Here is a 24,500-nt window from a genome sequence, read left to right on the forward strand (position 1 = left end):
ATTACAAAAGACTCCCAAGAATAGGGTAACCATGACAGTTGCACCATTCACTGCTGTGTAAAAGGGCCTGAGCCATTTCGAATCCCGCTTCACTATAGTGAGAATTTGCTTCTTATGGGTTTGCGTCAAGGAATCTGTCATTTACACGTGCACACAGTTTCCTATACACTGGCCAACTTCACACCCAAAATAGCCAACTTCTTGGTCACTATGACAATGTCACTTCCTACTTTGCTGTGCATGTGCAAAGCTGGTAGTTGGCAATGAAATGATGATCTGAAAGTGTTTTTTAGCGTAAGAGAAGCCCTAATGAGTAATGAACCAGAACTGGACCATTTTAGCTTCCTACACTTAAAAAAAAGACTTCCAGATCATTATTTCATTGCCAAAGTCACTACCTGCTTTGCGCATGTGCACAAAACTGAAAATGACCTGAAAGTCGGCCATTTTTTAATATTTTATCGCCAGTTGTGTGCATGCTCAATGAAGCCAAAAATGCCTCTTTTTTTTACCCGGTTTGGGATTTTATGGATCTGAAATGCAGGGCACCGTTTTACTGCAACGAGACTACATTTTTTCTGGTGAATTTTTTGCTGTTTAATAATAGTGGGGGTTAACCTGTCAGAATCTTCTCTTGAAATGTTCATACAAAGTTTTGCTGTGAGCAACGAGTGATCAGTTCTTTAAGGATCTGTGATATTCCTTTTCTCTTCATCGTTTTATCCCGGCTCGCCTCGCCTGAAGACACTAACCAATGCCCAGGTACTGTCGCACAGGCATTTGGGCATTTCTTCCTGTGGGCACCAGGGAATGTTGGCACCTGGCAGCTAGTCATAGTTCAGCTTCCACTCCATGTTCTTAACTGCCTTAAGGCCTGTGAAAGCCATTTTAGAAGGAAGCTTTCTGCAACTATTTGTTCTTCTCATGGGAGCAGCTTCCGTAAACAAACACACATATATGTGACTGGGGAATGGAGTAGTTAACGGCATAGAGTTACTTCATGCTGTGACAGTGCCTTCACACTGCCTCTGTTTAGCAGTTGCTAAGAAAACAAATGATACACTCGACTGCATCCAGTTATTAAACATTCATGAGCAAAACATCTCATGAAGGCTCATAAAGCCTTTTGCTATGCTTTTTCACAGCATTACCTTGCCTATTTCTTCAGGTAGACATTAAAGATCCCATGGCACAATTTGAAAGGAGAAGGGTGTTTCTCCCGGTGTTTTGGCGACCAATCCCTCAAATAAAATTGATCACTCGCTCCATGGCTGTTTGTGAGATATTGCTATACACAATTGGCTGTTGTTTTCGTCCACAAAATACACAGTAAAATCCACTTTGCAGTATATCCTTTGAAGTGCTTTGAGACATCTCAATGAGATGATAAGATGCTATATCAAGATGCAAAACAAAATGCAAGGATTATTATGATTCGAAAAGGGAAGGACATTTCTTCCAATGTTCTGGCCAAAATCCCCCAATAAAATTGGTCATTCCCTTCATAGCTATTTGTGAGGCATTGCTTTGTGTTTGCCTACAAAAACAGTCACTATACTTGGCAGTAATTACCTATGAAGGGTGTTTAGATGATTTGATATGATAGGATGCAATAAAAATGCAAGATTCTTTTTCTTTTCTTGCCTTATCAATCAGGGGCAGCCCTTGCAGTAACCTTTTGGATGTTTGTTTGTTTTATACATCTCTGCAAACTTTTTTACTTTTATCGTACGTTTTAAGCTGTAATCTTAAGGTCGTGCTTTTTGATGTATATCAACCGTATCAACTGCAATGACACATTTCAGAACTGAATCTCTGGTTTTTGAGGTTTGAAAAGCTGAAGTACTTTTTATATACACTGTGTATATAAAAAAGAAATATTCAGCACATAAGTAAAACATTGCTAACCTTCCACAAACAATCCTATATAGCCTATCCAACACAAGCTTTTTTTTCTGATAGGTCCAATAACCCAGGCTCTATCACCCTTCCTGGGAATCTGTTTAAGCTGTTCATTCCCTTCTTTGTAAATACATGCTTCCAGATATATTTATCAGAACAGTAGAAGTAGAACTCTAACTACCTGAACCTGTGCTGTATATGAGAATTATTGATAATAACATAGGGTGTGAAAAGGAATTAATCCAATTCTAAAACCTCATTTTCCCCCACTTTAGCTGAGCAAACGGGTTTGTATCTAAAACAACTGAAAATTACGCTAAAAAAAATAAGTTATAAATGGAACATTGCTGTCACACCTAAACAGATTGTTGGAAGGTAATGTAAAGAAGATGACGCTAATCTTATTGTAATCTATCCTGCATCAAGTGAACGTTAATAAAAGGTAATTATTAAAAAAGACTTGCTTGTTAAATAGTGATTCATAGTCTTATCAATTTTTGCATCTTGGTGGGACTTTCCATTGTTACGTGCAGTACAGTAAATCTCACATAAGTCTTATCTTTATAAATCGTATAATCTTGTCTAAGTCCTGCATGCACCTGAGTCCCATTCTCTATCCCACCTAAGTTCTCCCGACGTGAAAGGCGCTTTACAAATGTAACTTAGTATTTTTGTATTATATTCAGTTTCCTACCAAAACCACTTAGATTTATTTCTTTGCACTAGTTGTATTAATCATCCATTACGCCACACTTAACGGCTGTATGGAATTGTGGGAAGTGTCATCCTGTTCCATTGATGCATGTGCACTTACTGCATTGAACTGTGGGCAACATAGTATTATCTCGTCACTGCATGCGCATCCCGCGATTGCAATGCTTGCCGGTAAGTGTGCATGCAGTGACGGGTCAAAATGTATTGAATGGTGGGAAACGTAGTCATGACTTGGGCAAATAGAAAAGTGCAGACATTTTTGCAAAACTTGTGGAGCGCTTTACAAATCTTGCAGGAAATTGCAGAGGATTTCGCTGAATTTTGAGGGACTATTGCAGGGTTGGTTAGTGCTATTCAGGTACATTTTACTGCTACATTTTTTCACTTTATTGATAAAAACAACTACAACAAAATTACATTTATAGAGCGCCTTTCACGTTGGGAGGACGTCCAAAAGCGCTGAACAGTCAGGTATCGGGGCCCGAGCAATGGGGGAGGGGTGGTGTAGGAGTGAGGGAAGGCAGAGAGGTGGGAGGGAGACCAAAGGCACAATTGAAGAGAAGGGTCTTGAGGCCAGCCTTGAAGGAGGCAAGGGAGAAAGTGAGGCGAAGGGACGGTGGGATGGAGTTCCAGAGTGTGGGGGCAGAGAGGCTGAAAGCCTGGCCACCGATGCTAGGGGCGGGAGACATGGAACAGACCGGAGCCCGATGAATGGAGGGAACAGGCAAGTTGGTAGGGAGTTAGCAGGTCAGAGAAGTAGGAAGGGGCAAGGCCATGGATGGCCTTAAAGGTGAGGACGAGGATTTTGAACTCGATCCTCTGGGGGATGGGGAGCCAGTGGAGTCAGTAGAGGGTGGGAGTGATGAGGTCATGGAGCCTGGTGCATGAGAGTACATGAGCTGCAGAGTTTTGGATGATCTGCAGCTTGTGAAGGGAAGAGTTGGGAAGAGCTGGCGCGAGCCAATAAGGAGGGCCTCGGTCTTGCTGAAGTTAAGTTGGAGAAAGTTGGCCCTCGTCCAGGACTTGATGTTGGTCAGGATGCCAGTAGTCCTGAGTTCAGGGTGGAGGCAGAGAGGTAGAGTTGGGTGTTATCCGTATACGTGGAAATTTACCCCATGTCTGCGGATGATGGCATCAAGGGGGAGCATGTAGAAGGTGAAGAGCAGGGGATCGAGGATAGAGCCCTGAGGAACACCGCACAAGAGGGTGCGGGGGTTGAAGGAGAAGCCGTTTGCCGCGACGAAGTGGAGGCGGTGTGAAAGGTAGGACCTGAACCAGTCAAGGACAGAACCTTGAAGATTGAGGTGGGAGGAGAGGCAGTGGAGGAGGAATGAGTGGTCCACAGTGTCGAAGACGGCAGAGAGGTCGAGGAGGACGACGAGGCAGAGGGAGCCCTGGTCACACATGGTTAGGATGTCATTTGTGACCTTGGCCAGAGCAGTTTCCATGCTGTGGGCAGCACGGAAATCCGACACGGAAACCCGATTGGAGGGGTTCATGGAGGGAGTGGGAGGAGAGGAAAGAGTGAAGCTGGGAGGCAACGGCCCGCTCAAGGACCTTGGATAGGAACGGGAGATTTGAGATGGACCGGTAGCTAGATAGCTGTGATGGGTCATGGGAAGGTTTCTTCAAAAACTAAACATAAGGAAATAACATGTATTAGATTTGCAAAAAAATATATTAATTGGTTCTTTAACAAAACCTGGATGGTTATTTTTTGGGGGTGGGGAGGGGATGGAATGGACACCAGCAGGGCTACAGAAGCTCACCACCTCCTCCCTCTGAGAGCTGGCACCGCATACAGACACAGACGACAGTGACGTCAGGTAAATGGCACGAGCAGCCCATGTGCCAGAAACTACATTTATGAAGCGTTTGTAGCTGGCTAGGGCCGTTTTAGGGGAAAACGTGGGGCCGCACTATTCTGTTGGCCCAGGTCATGACCCATCACTGCATGGTACTTACCACTTACCAGCTGCAGTGATGAAGTAGCACATTTACTGGCTGCATTGAACTACACGGTTGCAATGTAGATTATCCGATTTATACATGCTTGCCAGTAACTTGAACTTTGTGTAAGTCATATTAAATGTTACGGCCCCGACTGATACGACTTGTGTGAGTTTTACTGTACTAAGTAAAGGTCGACAGCTTGCTTCAAATCAATATTCCTGAATATATTGTGCTCAATTGAAACAACGGTGTTCTCATTCACACTGATGGTGCTTGACTGTGTTCGGCACTTGCTAACAGTTTGCGGTTACGTAATATATAAAAAAACACTTTGTCACAGAGCACCAAGTTTGAAGTGCAGTTGTCAGGCTAATGCACAAGCAATGGCTAGATTTGTCTTATTTCCCCTAATCGATCTTTGACTCCTGTTTCCATTGTTTTAATAATAGCCGCCGACAGTTTGGGCCAAAGAACAAAGAAGAAGTCAAAATCATCGAGCACCAGACCCAGTATCTTCGCCTAATGCCTCATCTCGCCACTTCACTGGCACTGACGTTTACAAGCAGGTAAGAAACCGCAGCACCTTGTCTACTTCTCTCGCAATTCTTCCACCAGAAGGGCATTGTCTAAGGTTCCTGCCTTATTTGCAAGACTTAACTTTTGGGGATATTTGATAAAGAGCCACACAAAGCTCTATGAAAACAGGACGTTGCTATTTAGTGATATTTAACCCAGGTAATTATCAAATTTTCCTTTTGCTGGAGCATTTCATCTGAAAATGAAGGAAATAACCATCCAGCATTTTTCTAGCTGTTACCTCCTACAGGTGCATTAAACAATGCGATGACCTGCAATTCCTTTAAACATTTTAACTAGTTTTGTTCAACATTCAAAGGAAAAGCTTGGCAAATATAGTGTAATATTTATTTGAAATTTACTTTAATGAAAACATTTGTGTATGTCAAAGGTGTAGTAATTGCTTTTTAAAGGAGTACATCTTGTCACAGTTAACTGAGTGTGCTTAATCCATGACAGTGAGTGTTAGCAGGCTGTTTAACGGTGGGACGGTGAAGGGGGTGGGTGGGCCTGTCACCACAACCAAACCTGACCCTGCCCTTATTCAACATTCACACACACATGCAGATGTCACACCTTTCATCAGATGTCAATGGGTTGTTCTTGTGAGCGGAAACCCTGTCTGATTTCCCTTCCCATTGTTCTGACTGCAGCACCCCAACAGCTGCTGAGACTAGGATTGCAACCTGCTATCTTCTGCATGCCTTTATTAGACTTGCAATTGCTTGCTGTTAAGCACGTTCTACAATTAAATATCTGTATTTTTCGTTCTGAAGTTGTTGTGAACTATGTGAGCTACTGTTAGGATGTCAATCTTTATGAATTAAATTGAATTAAAGGCCAATAATATTACAGTGCACATTCTGGGGTCCCAAGCCTTGGCTCTTGCCAACTCAGGTCTACGCTCTGCATGATTAAGTGAGCAGTACGAGTTCCTCCAGGCAGAGAGTTCATACTCCATACCAGACAAACACAAACCAAACATGGTGGAAGCTTCAGGAGTTTGTTTTAGGCTTTTAAGAATGATGTTGGTTTTCTGGGCATATCAGACACCCAGCCGATGAAAGAAACAATCAGTTTCAGCAGGAAAAAAAAACAGATCAACACTGGCCTCTTCTTGCTTCAGAAAATGTTCAATATTCATTTGAATTAGTTTTAACAAATCTGCTTTTGTAGAACAACAGAAGGCTGTATGTAAACACAAATATATGGCATCAGTATTATGCTTGAGGATTCAGTAGTTTGAGGAAATACTTAATTGATCTGTGTCCTAAACCCACAATCCTCCCTCATGCCGCTCTCTATACAGGACATTGTTACATTTTTATCTTCAGATCCACAGCACACTGCCTTCTCCCAGTCTGCAAGAATTTACCGCAAAGGGATTTTCTTTTGGTAACATTTTTATTTGATAAAGACCTGTTGCTGGACGTAAAACAACAGAAGGCTGTATGCAAACATCAGTATCTCTGGAAATGTTACCAGTGTTTCACAAATTGTGATACTGCTGGTTTGAAAGCCAAGTGGATGATGTTGGCTGTCCCGTGCAGCTTGTGCAGAGCTTCTGATGCAGTGGGAGGCTGAGGCTGATACCAGTGGATACAATGCTGAGAAGTGCTGCGCTCGCTCTCTGTAAGTTATAAACTCTTAGCACTGATTGTGTTGATTGAGGTTGCAATCTGTCCTGAATGACAGAGGCTTTCAGAATGGAACTTGCGGTTTAAAATGAGAAATTCTTGTAAGTATGGAATATGCATTACCCAGAGAGTAAAGGTGGCTGCATCAGCCTCCTCCCACCTCCCAAATTCCCACCCAACCCTATTCTGAGTACCTGATGTCTATCAAGCTGCATCATGCATTCTTTTTTCTGACTTCTGTGAAGCCACAGAAAGCTCCCAGTATTCGCTCTCCAAGCGGAGCTTCAGTGAGTCAAGGTGAGACACATCCGACTGATAAATCTACAGGATATGATACTTTTGTATCCTTTTATGAATCATACAAATTAGATTCCCAATGTTTCATTAGTAACCCCACGCTAGCTAGAGACATGATTCAATGGGAATTCGATGTTCAGATCTTTCATGAAAAGTTTATTGTCCTTCGGATGAGTTGTTAAACCGAGGTTCCGTCTGCCAGTTCAGGTGGACGTTAAAGATCCCATGGCACTATTCGAAAAGAAGGGAGTTTCACCTGGTGTCCTGGCCAACAATCCCCCAAATAAATTTGGTCACTCACCCCAACTGCTGCATTTCACCCACAAAATACCCAGTCAATGCACTTTACATTATAGCCTGTGAAACGCTTCAAGGCATCTCAACGATATAGTAAGCCGTCATATCAAATGCAAGGATTATTTTTATTTGTGTGATATTCAAAGGCACATGACTGCAAAGTGAAGTACAGAATAGAATTAATTCAAAAGGCAGTGGTATGAAGTATAGTACTAGATGGTATTTTTAACGAAACACCTGAAGTATAGGAATGCCAAGTGAGGGCAGAATTGGACCCTAGGAACTAGGATGGTATGCCTCCTGCCTCCTCTCCCCCACCCCCCCATGAATAGGCTTCATACACTCACTATCATGCAGGAGTAATAGTAACTTTGGCAAGATTCCCAAGGAAAAAGGCATCAAATGCCTTCAGGAGAGAAAGGGAGAAAATTAGTGAACAGAGAGCGAATGTAAGCTTCCAACCAGAGAGCGAGGAAATGTTTGTTTTTTCAATAGGTGGGACACTGCTGTGCACAATTGGCTGCCGTGTTTCTCCCACAAAATATACAGTCAAATTCACTTTACAATATATCCTGTGAAGTGCTTTGTGACATCTCAAAGACTTGATAAGGCATCATATCAAATGCAAGAATTATTATTAGGTGTCCTTCATGTGTAGTTAATCAATGAAAATAATTGGTTGCTAATTAAATTATTTTATCTTTTCACTGATTGCTGATTATATCATTAACGGCACATGTAATTCCTCTTAACAGATGTTTACACCCCGCACATAATACGGGGTTGATAACAGCCAACACCAAATTTTAACACCAACATGTAAAGGATTTTTTCCCACGTCTAGAAATGACCATGCTTTACCCAGGACAATCCTGTAAGCGTAAAGGTTAGATGCCAAACTAGCTCATTTGCCTCATCTACATTTCCATGTTATCTAACATGTCTGATTGTACCTATTGTACAGTGCTTCAAGTGCACAGCACTCTGACTATTCGACCGTGCCTTCGGTCACCCTTCTTCCCTCCTCCACCCTCCCCGATCTTGACCCCCAGCTCGGGTCCGAAACACTGAGATGTCCAACGCCTTGGGCCATCCTCCCGACATGAAAGGCGCTATACAAATGTAATTTTGTTGTTATTGCGTTCCATTCCCAACGACATGCCTTCTGGATGAGGGGCACTGGATATTGGGCGGGCTGGGAACTTTGCTTATGTTCAGCCTCTTCCCTCTCCTCGATCATTGTGACTAGCACCTCCTACCTACACTTTGCTGAGCTCAGTGATCTCAATAGTGTTTGTGGATTGAATCTGATCTCTGGTGTGTATGACTGAGGTTCACCCGAGTTGGTGACTTTAGCAGTTGATCTTTGAAAGGAGCCCGAATCATTGTGTTGATGTTATTTGTAAGGCTCATGTATAAATAAGGGAATGAAATAATAAAGGTCCATTGTACCTTTGTATCCAGCAATAGCACAATATGCAAAAACAGCCATTGTCCAACCAAAGTAGAGTTACTGCCTTTTCCCTCCACATTTTTCCATTCTGTGCCCTGTAGTGCATTTACCTGAGCCAGTTATTTGAGAAGAAGGCGCCTCTCACTCTGGTTTGCAGACTGATTTCAATGGAAAGCTGAATCCACAGTGGGTGGCTTTGCACCACAGCAATAGGTCCAGTGCTTTGGTTGGATGAAACCTCAAACTTTGTTCACAAACGTGTTGCACGCTTTGAATACAGCTTCGCTGTCTTATTCCTGCTGCTATAAAACAGCAACAATTTATATTAATATAGAACCTTCCACCTCAAAGTGCTTCACACAGTTGTCAGGGAGCTTGTGCTGGGGGTCGGGGAAGCTGAGGAAGGTGGGGGTAGAAGGGACAGGTGACCCAAAAGCACAGTCGAAAAGGAAGTTCTTAAGGTAGGCTTTAAAGGTGGGGAGGGGCGAAGCGGAGGGATTCAGAGATGGAGTTCCAGAGCGTGGGGACACAGTGAGTGAAAGCTCATCTACTGATGGTGGATCGGGGACATGAAACAATGGCCCTCACAGTCCCACAATGGACTCAGCCATCACATGCCAGACCAGCACAGACCTAATGAGCTGAAAGGCCTGTTTCTGTTCTATTACGTTCTCTAATTCTACTGTCTATACTACTGTATATATTTATATTCATTTATGAGAGTAGCTGTTCTAATAGGAAACAAAGCCCCCAAAAAGTAATTTTTTACTTATTGTATGTAAATGTGTTTGTAAAATAATTTGAGCCAGTACTGAAGTGATTTGTGTTTTGTTTATTAAAATGAATATATTTTGGAGTGAGATAGTGGAATCATATGCCAGATTGGAGTGGACTGACTCATTGTTGGTGTTACAAGTTGAACATTAATCAGTCTAACACTGAGGCAGTGCTGTTTTTCACAAAGTGTATCTATCATTGCGAATGTTGTTCTTTTGTTTGGCTCAGCTGTAGCCATGGAGCTTTGACCATGGAGAATAACACTAAGTGAGCACTGATCTGCAGTGGGAGTGTTTCTGCAAAGCAACCAGACAGCTCTCATACATAAGTAACAGGATAGAGAACAGTGCAGAATATGTGACTCGAGTTGTAGATCAGATAAAAGTGTGTTAGAGTGGCACGGCTGCAACTTTGAAAGATGAGATAATTCTGTCATCGATAGTGGAGAGTTACCTGAACAACCAGTTGTGTCAAAGTACAGCATTTGGGAAACCTTAATGTTTTCTCTTTTCCGGTCAATTTTGAAACTGAACGATTGCCCTTGACAAACAGGTGACTAATCCAAAGGTTTAAAGCTTTTTTTAAAGCTGACAACCTAATGACCTAAAGGTCTAATGTACAAGTGCGACACAGTTTCCAGTGGCCTTTTTATAAATATATTTTAAGTTTAAATTTCGAAACAAACAAACTTTTGTAATGTATGACCAAATCCAGTAGATGGCACCTTTACAATATCTTCTTCATAAGGCTTCATTGAGCATTGCTACTGCTGTAATGACAATTAAAGTGAATTTGCAATTTGCATAGTTCTGATGGCTGTGTAATTACAGGACTGCAATGATCCTATACAAGATACACACAGATAGTAGCTTCAGACGTATTTTCTTTCCCACATTCAACAACAGCAAGACTTTGGCCTTTCACTTCTAAAGAATATCTTGAAGCACTTGATATATATAATGATGGCCACTTTGAAGCAGGGAAGAGGGAGATTTCAGGATGCTAATTGAAAGTGAAGTCAAAGATATGTTGTTAAGCTTTTAAAGACAGAGTGAAGGGAAATAAGGCAAATAAGTTTTGAAAAAGAGTTCCAGAAGACAGGGGCATAATCAAGTGAAGGAGAGGGAAGCATACAAAAGCCCTGACCCTGAGGAATGGAGTGTACAGGCAGGTAGGGCAGGACAAAACCATGCAGGAATTTGGAAGTCAGAAAAAGGATCTTTTACAGTGGATCTGCTGAGGTACTGTAAGCCTGGAGAGGATGAAGGAAACAAATGTGTGCAGTTCAATGTGGGAGAGTAACTGGCAATATAATGGTTGAGAGTGGAAGTAGATCCTGTCGGAGCTAAGTTTCTGCTTCTTGCTGAGTTAGCTTATCACAGAGAAGGACAACAATGAATTCTGCAATTCCTCTCTGTTCCCATTATTCCCCAGGGAATTACCCGCCTCTGTAATTTCACTCATAATATAGCCTCGTACACCCGCTCCAGTCCTCTTCCCGTCCCTCTCTGCATTGCTCTGCTGGAAGAGAGTTGGAGTGGGAGGTACTACAAAAATGTACTCCATAAATACAAAATTTATGAACACTGGCCTCCATATTTTTCTAAAGATAGTACAATGTGTTATCCTGGATCTAAATGGTGAAAAAAAGTGTAATTTTGCATAATGCCTTTTACATTTTTTGCTTGCATACTTTGTATTTTTTTGAGGCATAATTTCCTGGGTATAGCCCGTAGACTAAGGAAGAGAAAAGACAGCCACGGATCCCGCTTCAGGCTCCTGTTGGAAAGTCCAAGTGTGTGGACATTGGGTTCGGCTGTGATCCCCTTATAGTTAGAGATGTCACTGGCTTGGCTCATACATAAACAAAGGCCTTTTAAATCGGGAGCAAAGAATGACCAGTGCTTATGGAACAGTACAACACCGTATGTCAGTCAGCATGTTAAAGGAAGGAGGTGGAAGTAACAAAGTTGAGCAGTACAAATTGCTTTGAACAAGGAATCCAAAGTGTTTGCTTGGTTTTGTTGGTACGAATACACAACTGTCACGTTTGAATTTTGATTCATCGCTGTGTTGAGAAATTGAGATTTACGTTGAGCCCGACACTTGAGTTTATCTGAAACTGAAACATCGTTTCCACGTGAAAAAATAAATTGCTCGATTGCTAGCACTTCTTGTGGGTGGTGACTAAATAGCTCTGTGTTACACACTGTAGCAGCTGTTTCCAGTTTTTGGTCATTTTATATGGTGTGGTGTATTGTGTATCCCTGCTGAGCATTCTGAAGCATTAGCAGCCTATAAAGGTCTCTGTTTAATATTTTATTTTACAGGACACCCTTAAAGTCATGTTCACATTGATTCCAAGCAACAACTGCACATTTTATTGCGTGATACTTTGTTTTGGCATGTTTATGTCCACAGAAGCCATGCATACGATGAAGGATTACTTAGGAAAATAAAGGCTCAAGCCCTTTTTGTGGATATTTAGAAAGATAACACCACTCGGAGGTTTCTCTCTCACTTAACTATCAGGTTATCCCGTACATATCTCAGTGTATCATTGCGACACTTTGTGTCTGAGATCTCGAGTAAACTGATCCCATCAGGTTAGTTACACCTGTATATTTTGATGAGGTAAGGCCTGTGGAATAAATAAATCACCTTTGGTAAACTGCACGAATGCAACAGTAAAATTTAATACCATGTTGAATAATCTGAATATACAGTGTTTTCAGTTTATTCACAAAATATTCACTTTCTACACAACTTTTATTGTGATAATTCTGGTGCTTGGTGCCTCCATCAATACCTACCCAGTTTTCCTTCTAATATGTGGTGAATACATATTTTTGAGTGCACGTTTAGTTTAGTTTGCCCTCCTTTTCCCCACTCCACTTTTATGAGTGCAAACTGTAACTGATCCCAGTGGCCATTTTATGAACAATATTTCTACCTTTATTTTTTCCTGCTAAGTTTCTCTGCCCCTCTTCTGAAGGTGTTTTCAATTTATTTTGACCCTCAATTGAGCTACAGTTCAATGGGTACTTTCTGATGCTCTGCCCATGTAGTAATTGGCGATGAGTATTGGCAGGTTATTTGTTCATTGGGCATCACAACTGGATATAATGCTTTCCTCCCTCGATTTCTACACATAAGCTTAGACCAGGAGGGAGCTCTGGATAACAACTTGGAATGGGAACCTTGGATGATTTTTTGCCCTCCATAACCCAGAGGCACCGAGGTTGCTCATAACCCCAATCGCTGCACTGGCTGAAATCAACAAGACTGGGGATTCAAATCTGCAATTGTCACAGCTGAGCCTGATCCTGTTCTCGCCCCAGAAAGAGGAAGTAAATGTTATGCCAGATATATGATAAAGTTCATCAGTAAAGGTTTTAAGAAGCACTTCTGAAACTCATCATGAGTTGTTTCAAAATCCTCTGTGTTATTTCAAAACAACCTACATTTTTAAATAAATTTATATTGTGGCTTGTGGCATACTGGATTTCTAGTATTAAGTGAGGTGATCTCTTTCAATCTAATCACAACAAAACATTTACTTCCTGCTCCCCTTCCCAATCCCCCAGACCACACATGATCTGCAGCCGACCTGCCCTCAACTAAGATGACTGGATGGCACTGAGCATATTATAACTGCTTGGGAAATTACCTGTTCTTTGTACCTTGTACCTCCCTTGTGTGTGTGGGAAGCATCTGGCTTTTAACCACTGTCTCCCCACAGCAGCTCACTCAAGACTGGGACATTAAAGACATAGAATCACAGAAACTTTATGTAGCGAAGGAAGCCATTCAATGCATTGTCTGTTGTTGTGCTGGCTTCCTCCACTGGAGATAACTACTGTAATCCCACAAATATGTGAGATCACTCTTCACACAACATCACACGATGTAGCTCCAGAGTACTTCTCCACAATGCTACCCACAATTTAAACAATAACAGAAGTCAATCATTCTTTAGAGTGGCTTGATTTCTTTCTTTTTTAAAAAAAAGTCCTTGGTTGCAAACATTACACAAAGCACTGGATAATTCTTTCTCTCTTATATTAATGCTTTCATGTGATCTCTTGTGAACATATCTCCAAGTCTATCAAGAACATTCTGTTTGTGGTCATGTTATTTAAGTTGGAACGTAAAGAGCTGGTGAAACCAAAGTAGAAAAAACTGTGTATTGCACTGAAGATGTGAGCTTGTGGCCTTTCCCTCCCCTTTTGTTCTCAGCACAGTGGCTCAATGCCAAAAACATCAACAACACAGCAGCACACACTCTGGATATCATTTTGACAAATAGCATTTTAGCCCTCTAGCTTTGCCATTTAATGCTGCTTCTCTCTCGCTCTCTCATTAATAAACTGATTTAGTTTTCATGAGTGCACAAACGCAGGTTAAACTTGCTGCTCTGTCTGTTTCATCAAATACAATACAAAATTACATTTGTATAGCTTGCTTCTTGTTGGGAGGTGAGTAAAGTCCCATCAGGAAAGACAATTGCTAATAATCTGAATTTCCCCCTAGATTTCTGTTAACTGTTAAATTGGCCATTCATATCATAGCTGTTTGAGACCTTGATGTTATGTTTGCTTACAAATACGTGGTTACCGCACTTATCAGGAATTGCAGGTGAAGTGCTTTGAGACATTTCAGAGTTGTAGGCGAGGATGCAAGTATTATTATTTTTACATGATTTTTTTTAGATATGCAGGAGAGATACTTGATGAAGATGTGTGTCAGGGGAAGGACCTGGTCAATAATCGACCTTTGCAAGCCTTGGTGGCAGGATTGAAGGCTTACAGCACCTGGGAAAATGTGGGCTGTTTGCAAGATTGTCGAGAATGTACAGGTGGCATGGTGAGTAGATCTCATGAATATATTGCACATGTTTTATCTTTATTATTTACTGGTCTTTTGCTGTCTCTTCCCTGATTGTGTTCTTCCTTGATTGTGGAGCATCTCAATCACAGTGGGATACAACTCCATGGTCGCTAGGCACGTCCTTTTCTCATGAGCCTAATCGTGTCCTCATTCAACACTCACACAGACTTTCCACTTTCTCGGGATAGAAATTAAGATCAGGGCAGAAATTCAGAGCAGAACCCCAGTTGATTTCTCTTCCCCCACCCCCCGCCCCCTTTCCTTACATCGGGATATTCAGGCCAATTACTCTTACTGCCTTACTCAGTTGAGATCAACCAACTCACCACATAGCAGCAATGGAAACTTGGACCTGTCTTTGTATGACTCAGTTTCACACTGGAAAGTAGCCTTATCAGATTAACCATTTCGAACAATTTTTAAGGTGCATGATCTACTATTAAAAACCTGAACTCAAAGGACATCTAATTCCTGGTTTACAGTGTATACAGTGGCTGCGGACATCAGAGCGGTATAAAAGCAGTTGCATACGATTGCTTTGGGCTGTTAGGAACTGCATCAGGTTTAAAAATAAAGTTCTCAAATTGAACTCCAGATTACAATAAATAATTTTCCTTCAAAAATAGCCAGATATCAATCTGTGGGCAACAACAACAACAACAACAACAACAACATTCCATTTATAGAGCGCCTTTCACGTCAGGAGGACGTCCCAAGGCGCTGCACAGTTGGGTCATGACCCGAGCAGGGGGGAAATGGTCAGGGTGAGGGGAGGGAAGGGAGGGAGAGAGGAGGGGGGAAATGGTCAGGGTGAGGGGAGGGAAGGGAGGGAGCGAGGAGGAGGAAGAGAGTCGAGAGGGGAGCTGAAGGCACGGTCAAAGAGAAAGGTTTTGAGACCGGCCTTGAAGGAGGAAAGGGAGGAAGCAAGGCGAAGGCACTGGGGGATGGAGTTCCAGAGCCTGGGGCTGAGAGGCTGAAGGCCCGACCACCGATGGTAGGGCGGTTAGGGCGGGGGACGTGGAGCAGACCGGAGCCAGAGGAACGGAGGGTACGGGCAGGTAGGTAGGGGGATAGTAGGTTGGAGAGGTAGGAGGGAGCAAGGCCGTGAATGGCCTTGTAGGTGAGGATGAGGATCTTGAAATCAATCCTCTGGGGGATGGGGAGCCAGTGGAGGCGAGCGAGGGTAGGAGTGATGTGGTCCCGAAGCCTGGTGCGGGACAGTACACGAGCTGCAGAGTTCTGAATGACCTGCAGCTTGTGGAGGGAGGTGCCGGGAAGGCCGGCGAGGAGAGAGTTCCCATAGTCCAGCCTTGAGGTGACAAAGGCGTGAACCAGGGTTTCAGCAGCGTGAGGGGTGAGGTAGTGCCGTAATCTGGCGATATTCCGGAGGTGATGGAAGGCGGTGCCAGTTGTGGTGCGGATGTGAGGGAGAAAGGACAGCTCAGGGTCGAACAAAACGCCGAGGTTCCTGACTGGCTTTGAGAGGTGGAGAGTGCAGCCTTGGATGCTGATGGTGTCAGCGCCTGAGGTGCGGAGGCGCTGACGTGAGCCAATCAGGAGGGCCTCGGTTTTTCGCACGTTGAGCTGAAGAAAGTTGTCTCTCGTCCAGGACTCGATGTCGGACAGGCAGGCTGTCAGGACATCGGTGGTCGTGGAGTTAAGAGTAGAGGAGGAAAGGTAGAGTTGGGTGTCATCCGCATACATGTGGAAGTTAACCCCATGTTTGCGGATGATGTCACCGAGGGGGAGCATATAGAGGGTGAAGAGGAGGGGACCGAGGACAGAGCCCTGAGGGACACCACATGAGACAGTACGGGGGGTGGAGGAGAAGCCATTCGTTGAGACGAAGTGAAGACGGTGGGAAAGGTAAGAGCTAAACCATTCAAGGACAGTGCCTTGAAGGTTGAGGTGGGAGGACAAGCGGTGGAGTAGGATAGCGTGGTCGACCGTATCGAATGCTGCCGATAGGTCGAGGAGGACGAGGAGACAGAGGGAGCCCTGGTCACAGATAGTCAGGATATCATTGGTGACCTTGACCAGGGCAGTTTCTGTGCTATGAGCAGCACGGAAACCTGACTGAAGGGGTTCAAAAAGAGAATGGGTGGAGAGGAAAGAGCGCAAACTGGCAAACCATTTTGGAGGATTTTGGTGCAGATTGAAATGATCCATCTGCTCCACAGAACACAACACTAAAATTAGGAGATAAGGAGGGGATAATCATTTTTCTTTTCTAAGCCCACTCCATTATTTATGCCTATGTGACGACACCATGACCAAACTGCAGACTTGGATGTAACTAGCTTTTGATTAATCTTGTTGCCAGCAGAGTGGGAAGATAAGATTTAAGTACAAAAATAGTAACTTGCACTTGTATAGCGCCTTTCACGTCGTTAAACATCTCAAAGTGCTTCACAGAGATGGAGTAAAAGCTCGAGCAGGGTGCAGAGCAATGTGGGGGCTGCAGGGGTGCACTGAAGTTTTTCCTCGATTGTCTTTGAAATTCTTTCAGCATGCTTTCCCAGAGCTAGAGGCTACTGAACATGATATGAAGTGTGTTGCATGGGGTATAATGATGGGTAAATGGTCTTTCCTTATTCCATGGTCTCCTATGTTCTATATTTAAAGCTAAAAAGTAACCTGGTCATTGTTTGTTTTTGTTGATACGATGCTCCATTTAAAAAGTGAGAAGATTTGACCAGATATAGCAGATGCACGGATCTGTCTGGTCTGGCCCACTTGTGGTGTCACAGCCGGACTCCTGTGTGAGAATCTGGGCATCTTACTTACCACATCCAACAGGAATCTGAGCAAAGGTGTTTCATTGCAAAGACTATTAACAGAGTTTCATAGATTGAGATAACATGACCAAATAATACAGTGCATTGCTCTTATGTTAATCTCAGTAGGTACGGGTTTTCCCTTCTCCTTGTGAAGCCAGCGATTGCTTTGAGGATATACTATTGTTCCATGGACATTGTCGGCCCTGTAGTAATCCAAAGCTTTCATGTGTGAGCCCAGGCAGTGAGTGTTGGTATTTGCCTGCGGTGGGATATCACATCAGAGCTCTGTCTTCTTCCACATACACACAAATATACATTTGAGCAGGGTTCACAGGAAAGTGATCTGAAGTGGGAGCTTTGACCAGTTCTCCCTCCCCTTCATCAGTACAGAATACAATTGGAATGTCTCTGTTGCCACACTAAGTGAAATCAACCAACTCAACACAGGCTGGGGAATTACATTATGATCTAGCTGGTCTACACTGCAAGATGCCCACTAAACTATCAGGGGATCGTCATACAATTGTTATGCTACAGAGCTATATTGAGAAGCAGTTGTTGGTTGGTGTTTAATGTTTCTCGCACTTGTTGATGGATCAGTTTGGAAAGTCGCTGCCAGTGCAAACAAAGTCATACAGATGGAGAGAAGATTGGACTTGATTTGTTGGGTCAGCTGATCTCAGATGGACAGTAAAGTCACTCTAGTCAGCCTCCCTGAGCTACAGGGGAAATTTCAGTCAAGGTTTTTGCTCCTAATTGCTATTCAAGTAACCCCTCCCTCTCACACAAACACTTGCTGAAAAATAGATGTGTGTGGTGAGGACAGTGTTGTGCCAGGATTGGCTATGATGTCTTGTAAAGTTGCACAGCCCTTTATCTCACACTGTCTGGGTTCACATATGAAGAATAACTGTTGGTGAGGTGCTAGTTTACATCAGGGCCTTAGGATAGAGAGCCCAACATGAGTCATTGGCTTCAGATGGTGACAGGTTTTGATAAATGAAAGATAATGCACTTTAGTGTTTCTATCTTTCTGCACGTGCAGAAGGATGCATATAGTAAATGTAGATACTGAAAATAAATATAGTGCTTGCTATTTTCAGTGGGGCTAGAGATTATATTTTTTATTCTCCCACCGAGTAGTGGATATGTTGGTTGCGTCTTTCAACAAACACAACTGATGCTTTGTTGATTAACTCCTAAAGAAATAAGTGCTTAAGAAGAGAATTGGTGAATTTGGGGGCAAGTGCAGGCTGAGGTGAATTAAATCCCCACTGGACACAATGGGTTCCTCACTGAGGGAATGGAATGTTGATAGTGGATGGAAATGAGTCCAAGAATGAATGGTGGAGATATGGAAAGGAAGGAATGCTCTTGTGAGTTTCTGCTCAATTGACTAATGTGTTCATTGAGTGTTTACGCAGAACTCACTCCCAAGATAGAAATTTTGTGGGTAAAGTCCATAATGGGGGTGGGAGGGATGATATTTTGTTGAGGGCACAAGTTGATGTGCGAATGGACGTTCTTTGTCACACACTCTCAAGTTCTTAATATTATGTTCCATGTATGTTTCAAATTTTGTATAAAACTGTAGTAATGTAGTCAATGGGTTGGGTGGGAGTGCTGCAATAAAAAAGACCTTATGGGGGTGAGGGGGTTGGAAGACTTTATACCACAAGAAAGAATCTCAAGTGGTTTATTGCTGTCCGAACCAAATGTTTAATTACTCCCACACCCACGTATTTTAATAATATATGTACACAGCAGCGTTATTTGTGGCCCCATGACTGATGGGTTCAGTTTGTTCCATTATCACTGCAGGAGTGCACGGTTTCAATCTTTAGTGGACGACTGAGTAATAGCACCACTCTACGTATTACATGAATTAGCGCGGCCCACTTTGTTAAAGTTGATTCTGAAAGGTCAGGCTTGCTCCACAAGAAGAAAGGAAACTCAGAGAGCTGTAGTATGCCTCCTAATAGCTAATTTAAAATATAAATTGGGGAGATGTCTACAGCCCTGTTTGGCTTAGTGGGTAGAACTGTAACTTATAAACCAGGAACTTGCTGGTTTGAATCCTGGTCCACGCCAAAGTTGTGGTTTCAGTCAGGGCTGCAATGGGAGGCTAAATTGGCTCCAGCCTTCCTAGGGTTAGGAAAAGTAAAACCAGCCAAGGTTCTTTCTCTTGGTTTCTCTGCAGCAGACTTTTCTGGTAATGTGCATGTGGCAGCTGGGTGAGGAGAGGTCATGTTCCCAATGATGCCATCTACAGTCGAGTGGCCTGCCAATGCTTGTGATACATGTGAATAAACATGAACTTGGGCGGGGAATTAGAGGGCATCCAATATCTGTGGAACCTCAACATGAGGAGCAGAGGTGTATGCCAATTGGGAGGAGATGATTTCCTCACAAGCTGTCTTCTCCCCATACAATGTCTTTCACAGTGACTTCTGAATATTAACTTGGCACCTAAGGATGCCAATCAGTGAGTAAAGCACTCCAGGACGCTATCCTGCGTGAAGGGCGCTATATAAATTCAAGTTGTTGTTGAAGTTGTTGTAAAGGCATTGCCGGGTGTAGCACTAGGCTACATGGATCAGAAGGTTACAGGGTTGATTCTGATTAGCCAATCACTACTGGGATAGTACAGCAACAACAAGTTGCATTTATATAGCGCCCTTCACGCGGTCTAGCATCCCAGAGTGCTTCAGTTGCTCTTGGCCACTCTATGCCACAAAGGGGAAGAATCAGCCTTGTTTCTTACCTGATCTATAAGGAGAAACTCAAAAGTTCAAAACCCTAAAAGTGTATAGCATAACTTAAGACGGAAACAGGTAGATAATATATTAGTCTATAAAATAGGATGTGTTTAATTGGTGATGTAGCCAACTGTCAAGACCTGGGGTATAATCCTTGTGCAATGAATATAGCCTTCCTTCTTAGTTCCTCTTGTGCTGTTTATAAAGATATTTGTGGGCAGTAGTTACAGTAATTAATTATGTTGAATAGTTTAAACATTGCTTCTGGAAAACAAAACTTTTTTTATGATCAAAAGATGGACAACACTAACACCTCAAAACAAGCACCCAAAGCTGCACCTTTTGTTTGGTGCAGTGTGCAATATCACAGAGAATTGTCTGAAAGTTCATTCATTTTACATTCCAAAAAATAGTACCTGGGAATGCTCTAACAGTGTTTGATCATTTACATTTTAATCAATAGGATTCCTTTGGGAGGATGTGTTCTTTTATGCAATGACAGATTAATGTTTTGATCATTGCTATTCTTCGTTCTTGGTTGGTGACGGATGTACAATGAGTTTAGCATGTGGGTGTAAAACAGTTTGTAGAAATGAATGGAAAGTCTTGATCACAACCACATCTTTGCAGCCTCTTCTGCTCTCTGTGTTAGGTTACACAACAAGGAATTTCTTGATAAATGATTTCTGGGTTCTCTTAATATTATACTTAAATAGTTCTGGCTTTGCTTTACTTGCTCATGTATTCAATGGCAATTTTAGAAATTATTTTCTATTCAAAATGACTCTCATCCTCATTTTGCCTCAACAACAACAACAACAACAGCAAAAGATTACATTTGTATAGCGCCTTTCACGTCGGGAGGTAAATGAGTAAATGAGCTTTGTGATATGTTACCAATCTACAAAGACCAGGAAGCCCACAGATTTGATCAACGCTGTTAGATAATTTTATTTGTTGGGGGGTTGGGTTGCTATGGTGTTTTTGTTCAGCTAGGGAGAGAAAGGTTTACTATGGTGCCTCCTGCTCATGACTTGACTAATAGAAAAGTGCGGACATTTTTGTAAAAAGTAGCGGAGCGCTTTGGGAAATTGAGGAGATTGGTTAGTGCTATCGAGGTACATTTTACTGCTACATTTTTTCACTTTATTGATAAAAACTAAACGTAAGGAAATAACACATATTAGATGGTTGCAAAAAAATTATTAATTGCTTTTGAACAAAACTGGGTGGCCATTGTTTGGGGGTGCGGGGAGAGGGGAAGCAGACACCAGCGAAGATACAGGAGCTCACCACCTACTGTCTCTCAGGGCCGGCACCACACAGAGACCTAGAGAGAGACACATACACACACTCAGAGAAACAGACAGAGACACTGGGTGGGGTGGAAGGGGACATGGGGGGTGGTGGGGGAGGATGATGCAGCTAAGTGGATGTGTTCAATTTTTGAGGCAAACAAGTCTACGACCTCTTCACACTTGGCATTTGATGTGAGGATAGAGGGGGGCTGAGGGGGTGATGGATGGTGGAAAACAGCTTCTTTGGATTGTTGTTTACCTCCAGGATGACTTTGGAGTAATAGTCAGTTTTGGCCTGTGAAAGGGAGAGACGGTAGTTGCAAAGGTGCTCCAGCCACAGCTGGCAGTGAATCGCAAGATTCACTCGTAGACACAATGAGATACACACACAGAGACACACATTCACACAGAGATACTCATAAACACACACACATATAGAAGAGACATAGACAAACACACATAGAGACACACACAGACAATCACAACAGTGGGGCCTCCGAGTGTAGCCTATTTGCAGCTTGTGTGGAGCCACTTCGCCTACAGTGACATCAGGTAAACAGCGCGAGCGGCCCAGAAACTGCATTTATGTCGGGTTTGTAGCGGACGGGGGTCGCTATGACGGAAAATGCAGAAAACAATGCCGCCACACTTTTCTATTGGTCCAGCTCCTGACTTTCTGGTGATGTTTGTTGAAAGATGTGTGGAGACTCAGGAAAGACCAGACTAAGCCAAGCTGTGATGTCTCCTTTGTCTCAGTACTTGCTGTGCAGGTCACACACCTACATACAGACAGACACACACACACACACACACACAGAGACAGACAGACAGACAGACAGACAGACACACACACATACAGACACACACGTGAAGAAAGAATGATTTGCTGGAAGGTCAGTGACACTCGTGGAACCATATTTCAGGGCAGGATAGAACCTTCAGAAGCGGAGGAATTCCCCTGTACCCTTCTCTTCTCCATCCCCACCTCTCATGAAAGAGAAGAGCTCAAGATGACGCTGACAGCATCACCATCCGTGGTTTCACACTCCACCTTACTAAGCCAGTCCGGAACCTTGGTGTTTGACCCTCAACTATCCTTACTACCCCACATCCGTGCCATATCCTGCTCTGCCTTCCCCAATCTCCGCAACATTGCCTGGCTGTGCCACTGTCTCACACGGCAGGCGGCCGACACTCTTTAGGTGAGATGATGAACCCTTTGGGACCATCCTCCCAATGTCAAAGATGCTATATAAATGTAAATTTGTATTGGAAACCGAGGCCTCCCTGTCTGCCTGTTCAGGTGGACATTAAAGATCATGTGGCATTATTTGAAAAGAGAAAAGATTTTCTCTTGGTGTCCTGGCCAACAATTCTCAAATAAAATTGGTTATTCACTTCATGACTGCTTGAGGTACTTTACTGTGTACAAATTTGCTGCCGTGTTCACCTACAAATTATATAGTCACTACACTTTGCAGTGTATTATGTGAAGTGGTTTGAGATGTTATCCTGTCTTCATTCCCCCATATACATCCCTATGCACAATAGTAGCAGCACTGAAATCATTCTACCCTTCGAAGCATTTTGTTCATCTAAATTGGCACATGTCCACTGGGTATTCAAAAAAAACCTTCTAATCTCTCATCATGCTAAAAATAACAAATACTATGTCAATTTGTGCTCACTATACAAAAAGACTGAAGCAGCAAAATTCATTACCTTACATTTCTCAATATTAAACATTATCCGAAGCTGATGCTGGGCTGGGGTTGCACAGGCGCCGGTTCCTCTTCTATGATTCTGTTTGTTGCGTCCATCTCTTTATAGTGAGAAAACATGATATGTTCCTTTTAATCAACATAGTCAAGTGCATAAGGTAATCAAGTGCATTACCCTATGATGCTGGAGTAGAGAGAAAACCAATGAAAGCTGCAATCTGATATAAAAACAGAAAACACTGGAGCTGCATACAGTGTCTGTAAAAAGAGAGAGAAGTTACCATGGTTTGATAAAATGTCTTTCTGTCCTATCTCTTTAAGGTGCAATATATCTATAGGATTTTTTCATGTGTTGTATGCTGTAATATTGCTGTAATCTACCTCCTCTTCGGCCACCCTCCTACCCCTACCCTCCCTGCCCTCCATCCCTCCTGATTCTAAACCCCTGCTCGGGTCCAAATCCCTAACTATCCAGCGCCTTGGGATGTCCTTCAGACATGAAAGGCGCCATACAAATGTAATTTGTTGTTGTAGTAATTAGGTACAAATGGAAGTAAATATATTTTTATAAATAAATAGGAATTTGCAGGTACAGCTTTTTCCTTAGTATATCAAAGGATCAATGAATGGCCTTTCACAATCGCACTAGTTCACCATTAATAATAAGTGGCAACAAACAACTGTATTCAAGGTACAGGGATATTTAACAGCGAGGTGGTTTGTGGTTACTAGAGTATTATGAATCTTTGCCCTTCATGACTTTTACAGAATTCCTACATGCTATTTTGTCACTTTTCTATCTTCCTCTCATGAAGCTGCCGATTTTCATCTGGCTACAATGAGTACCAGGTGACCCTGTGTACTTCAGCCAAGGAGCATTCTCATTTGTGAAGTTTTCTAATAAATAAAATAATAGCCATTGGATTTGATATAGTGTCTTTTGCATCGGGAGGTTGGCTCAAAACACTGCACAGGATTTGCTGTGAATTGCAGCCAGTGACTCTATTTGTGAGCAAATTCAGCAGCCAATTCGCACACAACAGTGTACTACAAACAGCCGTGAAGTGAATAACCAATTTTATCTGGGAGATTGTTGGCCAGGACACCAGGAGAAACTCCCTTTTTTCAAATAGTATTATGGGATCTTAACATCCACCTGAACAGGGAGACTGGACTTCAGTCTAAAATCTCATTCAAAGGACAGTTTAGGTGCAACACACCCTAAGTACTGCATTGAGATGCCAGTCTAGACATGTAATTCATTACAATGAATGTTGGAATGACAATTGATATTGAGGCATCATAGACCTGCCCCAATCCTGTCTTCATTCAATGTCCACACTGTTGCACTTTTCTGGTTTAAATGTTGCATTGCTTCTAGAGCTAGAAAGAAAGTGAAGTGGATTTATATTTCCTATTCCCACTTATTATTTTCAGGAATTGAGA

At 42.7% G+C, this 24,500-nt stretch overlaps 1 protein-coding gene across 4 annotated transcripts in view; it reads left to right on the top strand.

The window, feature by feature from the left end:
- The window catches only part of acoxl (acyl-CoA oxidase-like), a 164,705-nt gene that overhangs the window by 60,202 nt on the left and 80,003 nt on the right, over window positions 1-24,500 (top strand). For all 4 annotated transcript variants that reach the window (XM_042332935.1, XM_042332937.1, XM_042332936.1 and 1 more), the window contains 2 exons: window positions 5,019-5,135; window positions 14,319-14,472. In XM_042332935.1, the coding sequence (XP_042188869.1) occupies window positions 5,019-5,135; window positions 14,319-14,472 (271 nt within the window). The remainder of the gene's footprint in view (window positions 1-5,018; window positions 5,136-14,318; window positions 14,473-24,500) is intronic.

Source organism: Callorhinchus milii, unplaced genomic scaffold (assembly GCF_018977255.1).
Source record: "Callorhinchus milii isolate IMCB2004 unplaced genomic scaffold, IMCB_Cmil_1.0 Scaffold3, whole genome shotgun sequence".
Lineage (NCBI taxonomy): Eukaryota > Metazoa > Chordata > Chondrichthyes > Chimaeriformes > Callorhinchidae > Callorhinchus > Callorhinchus milii.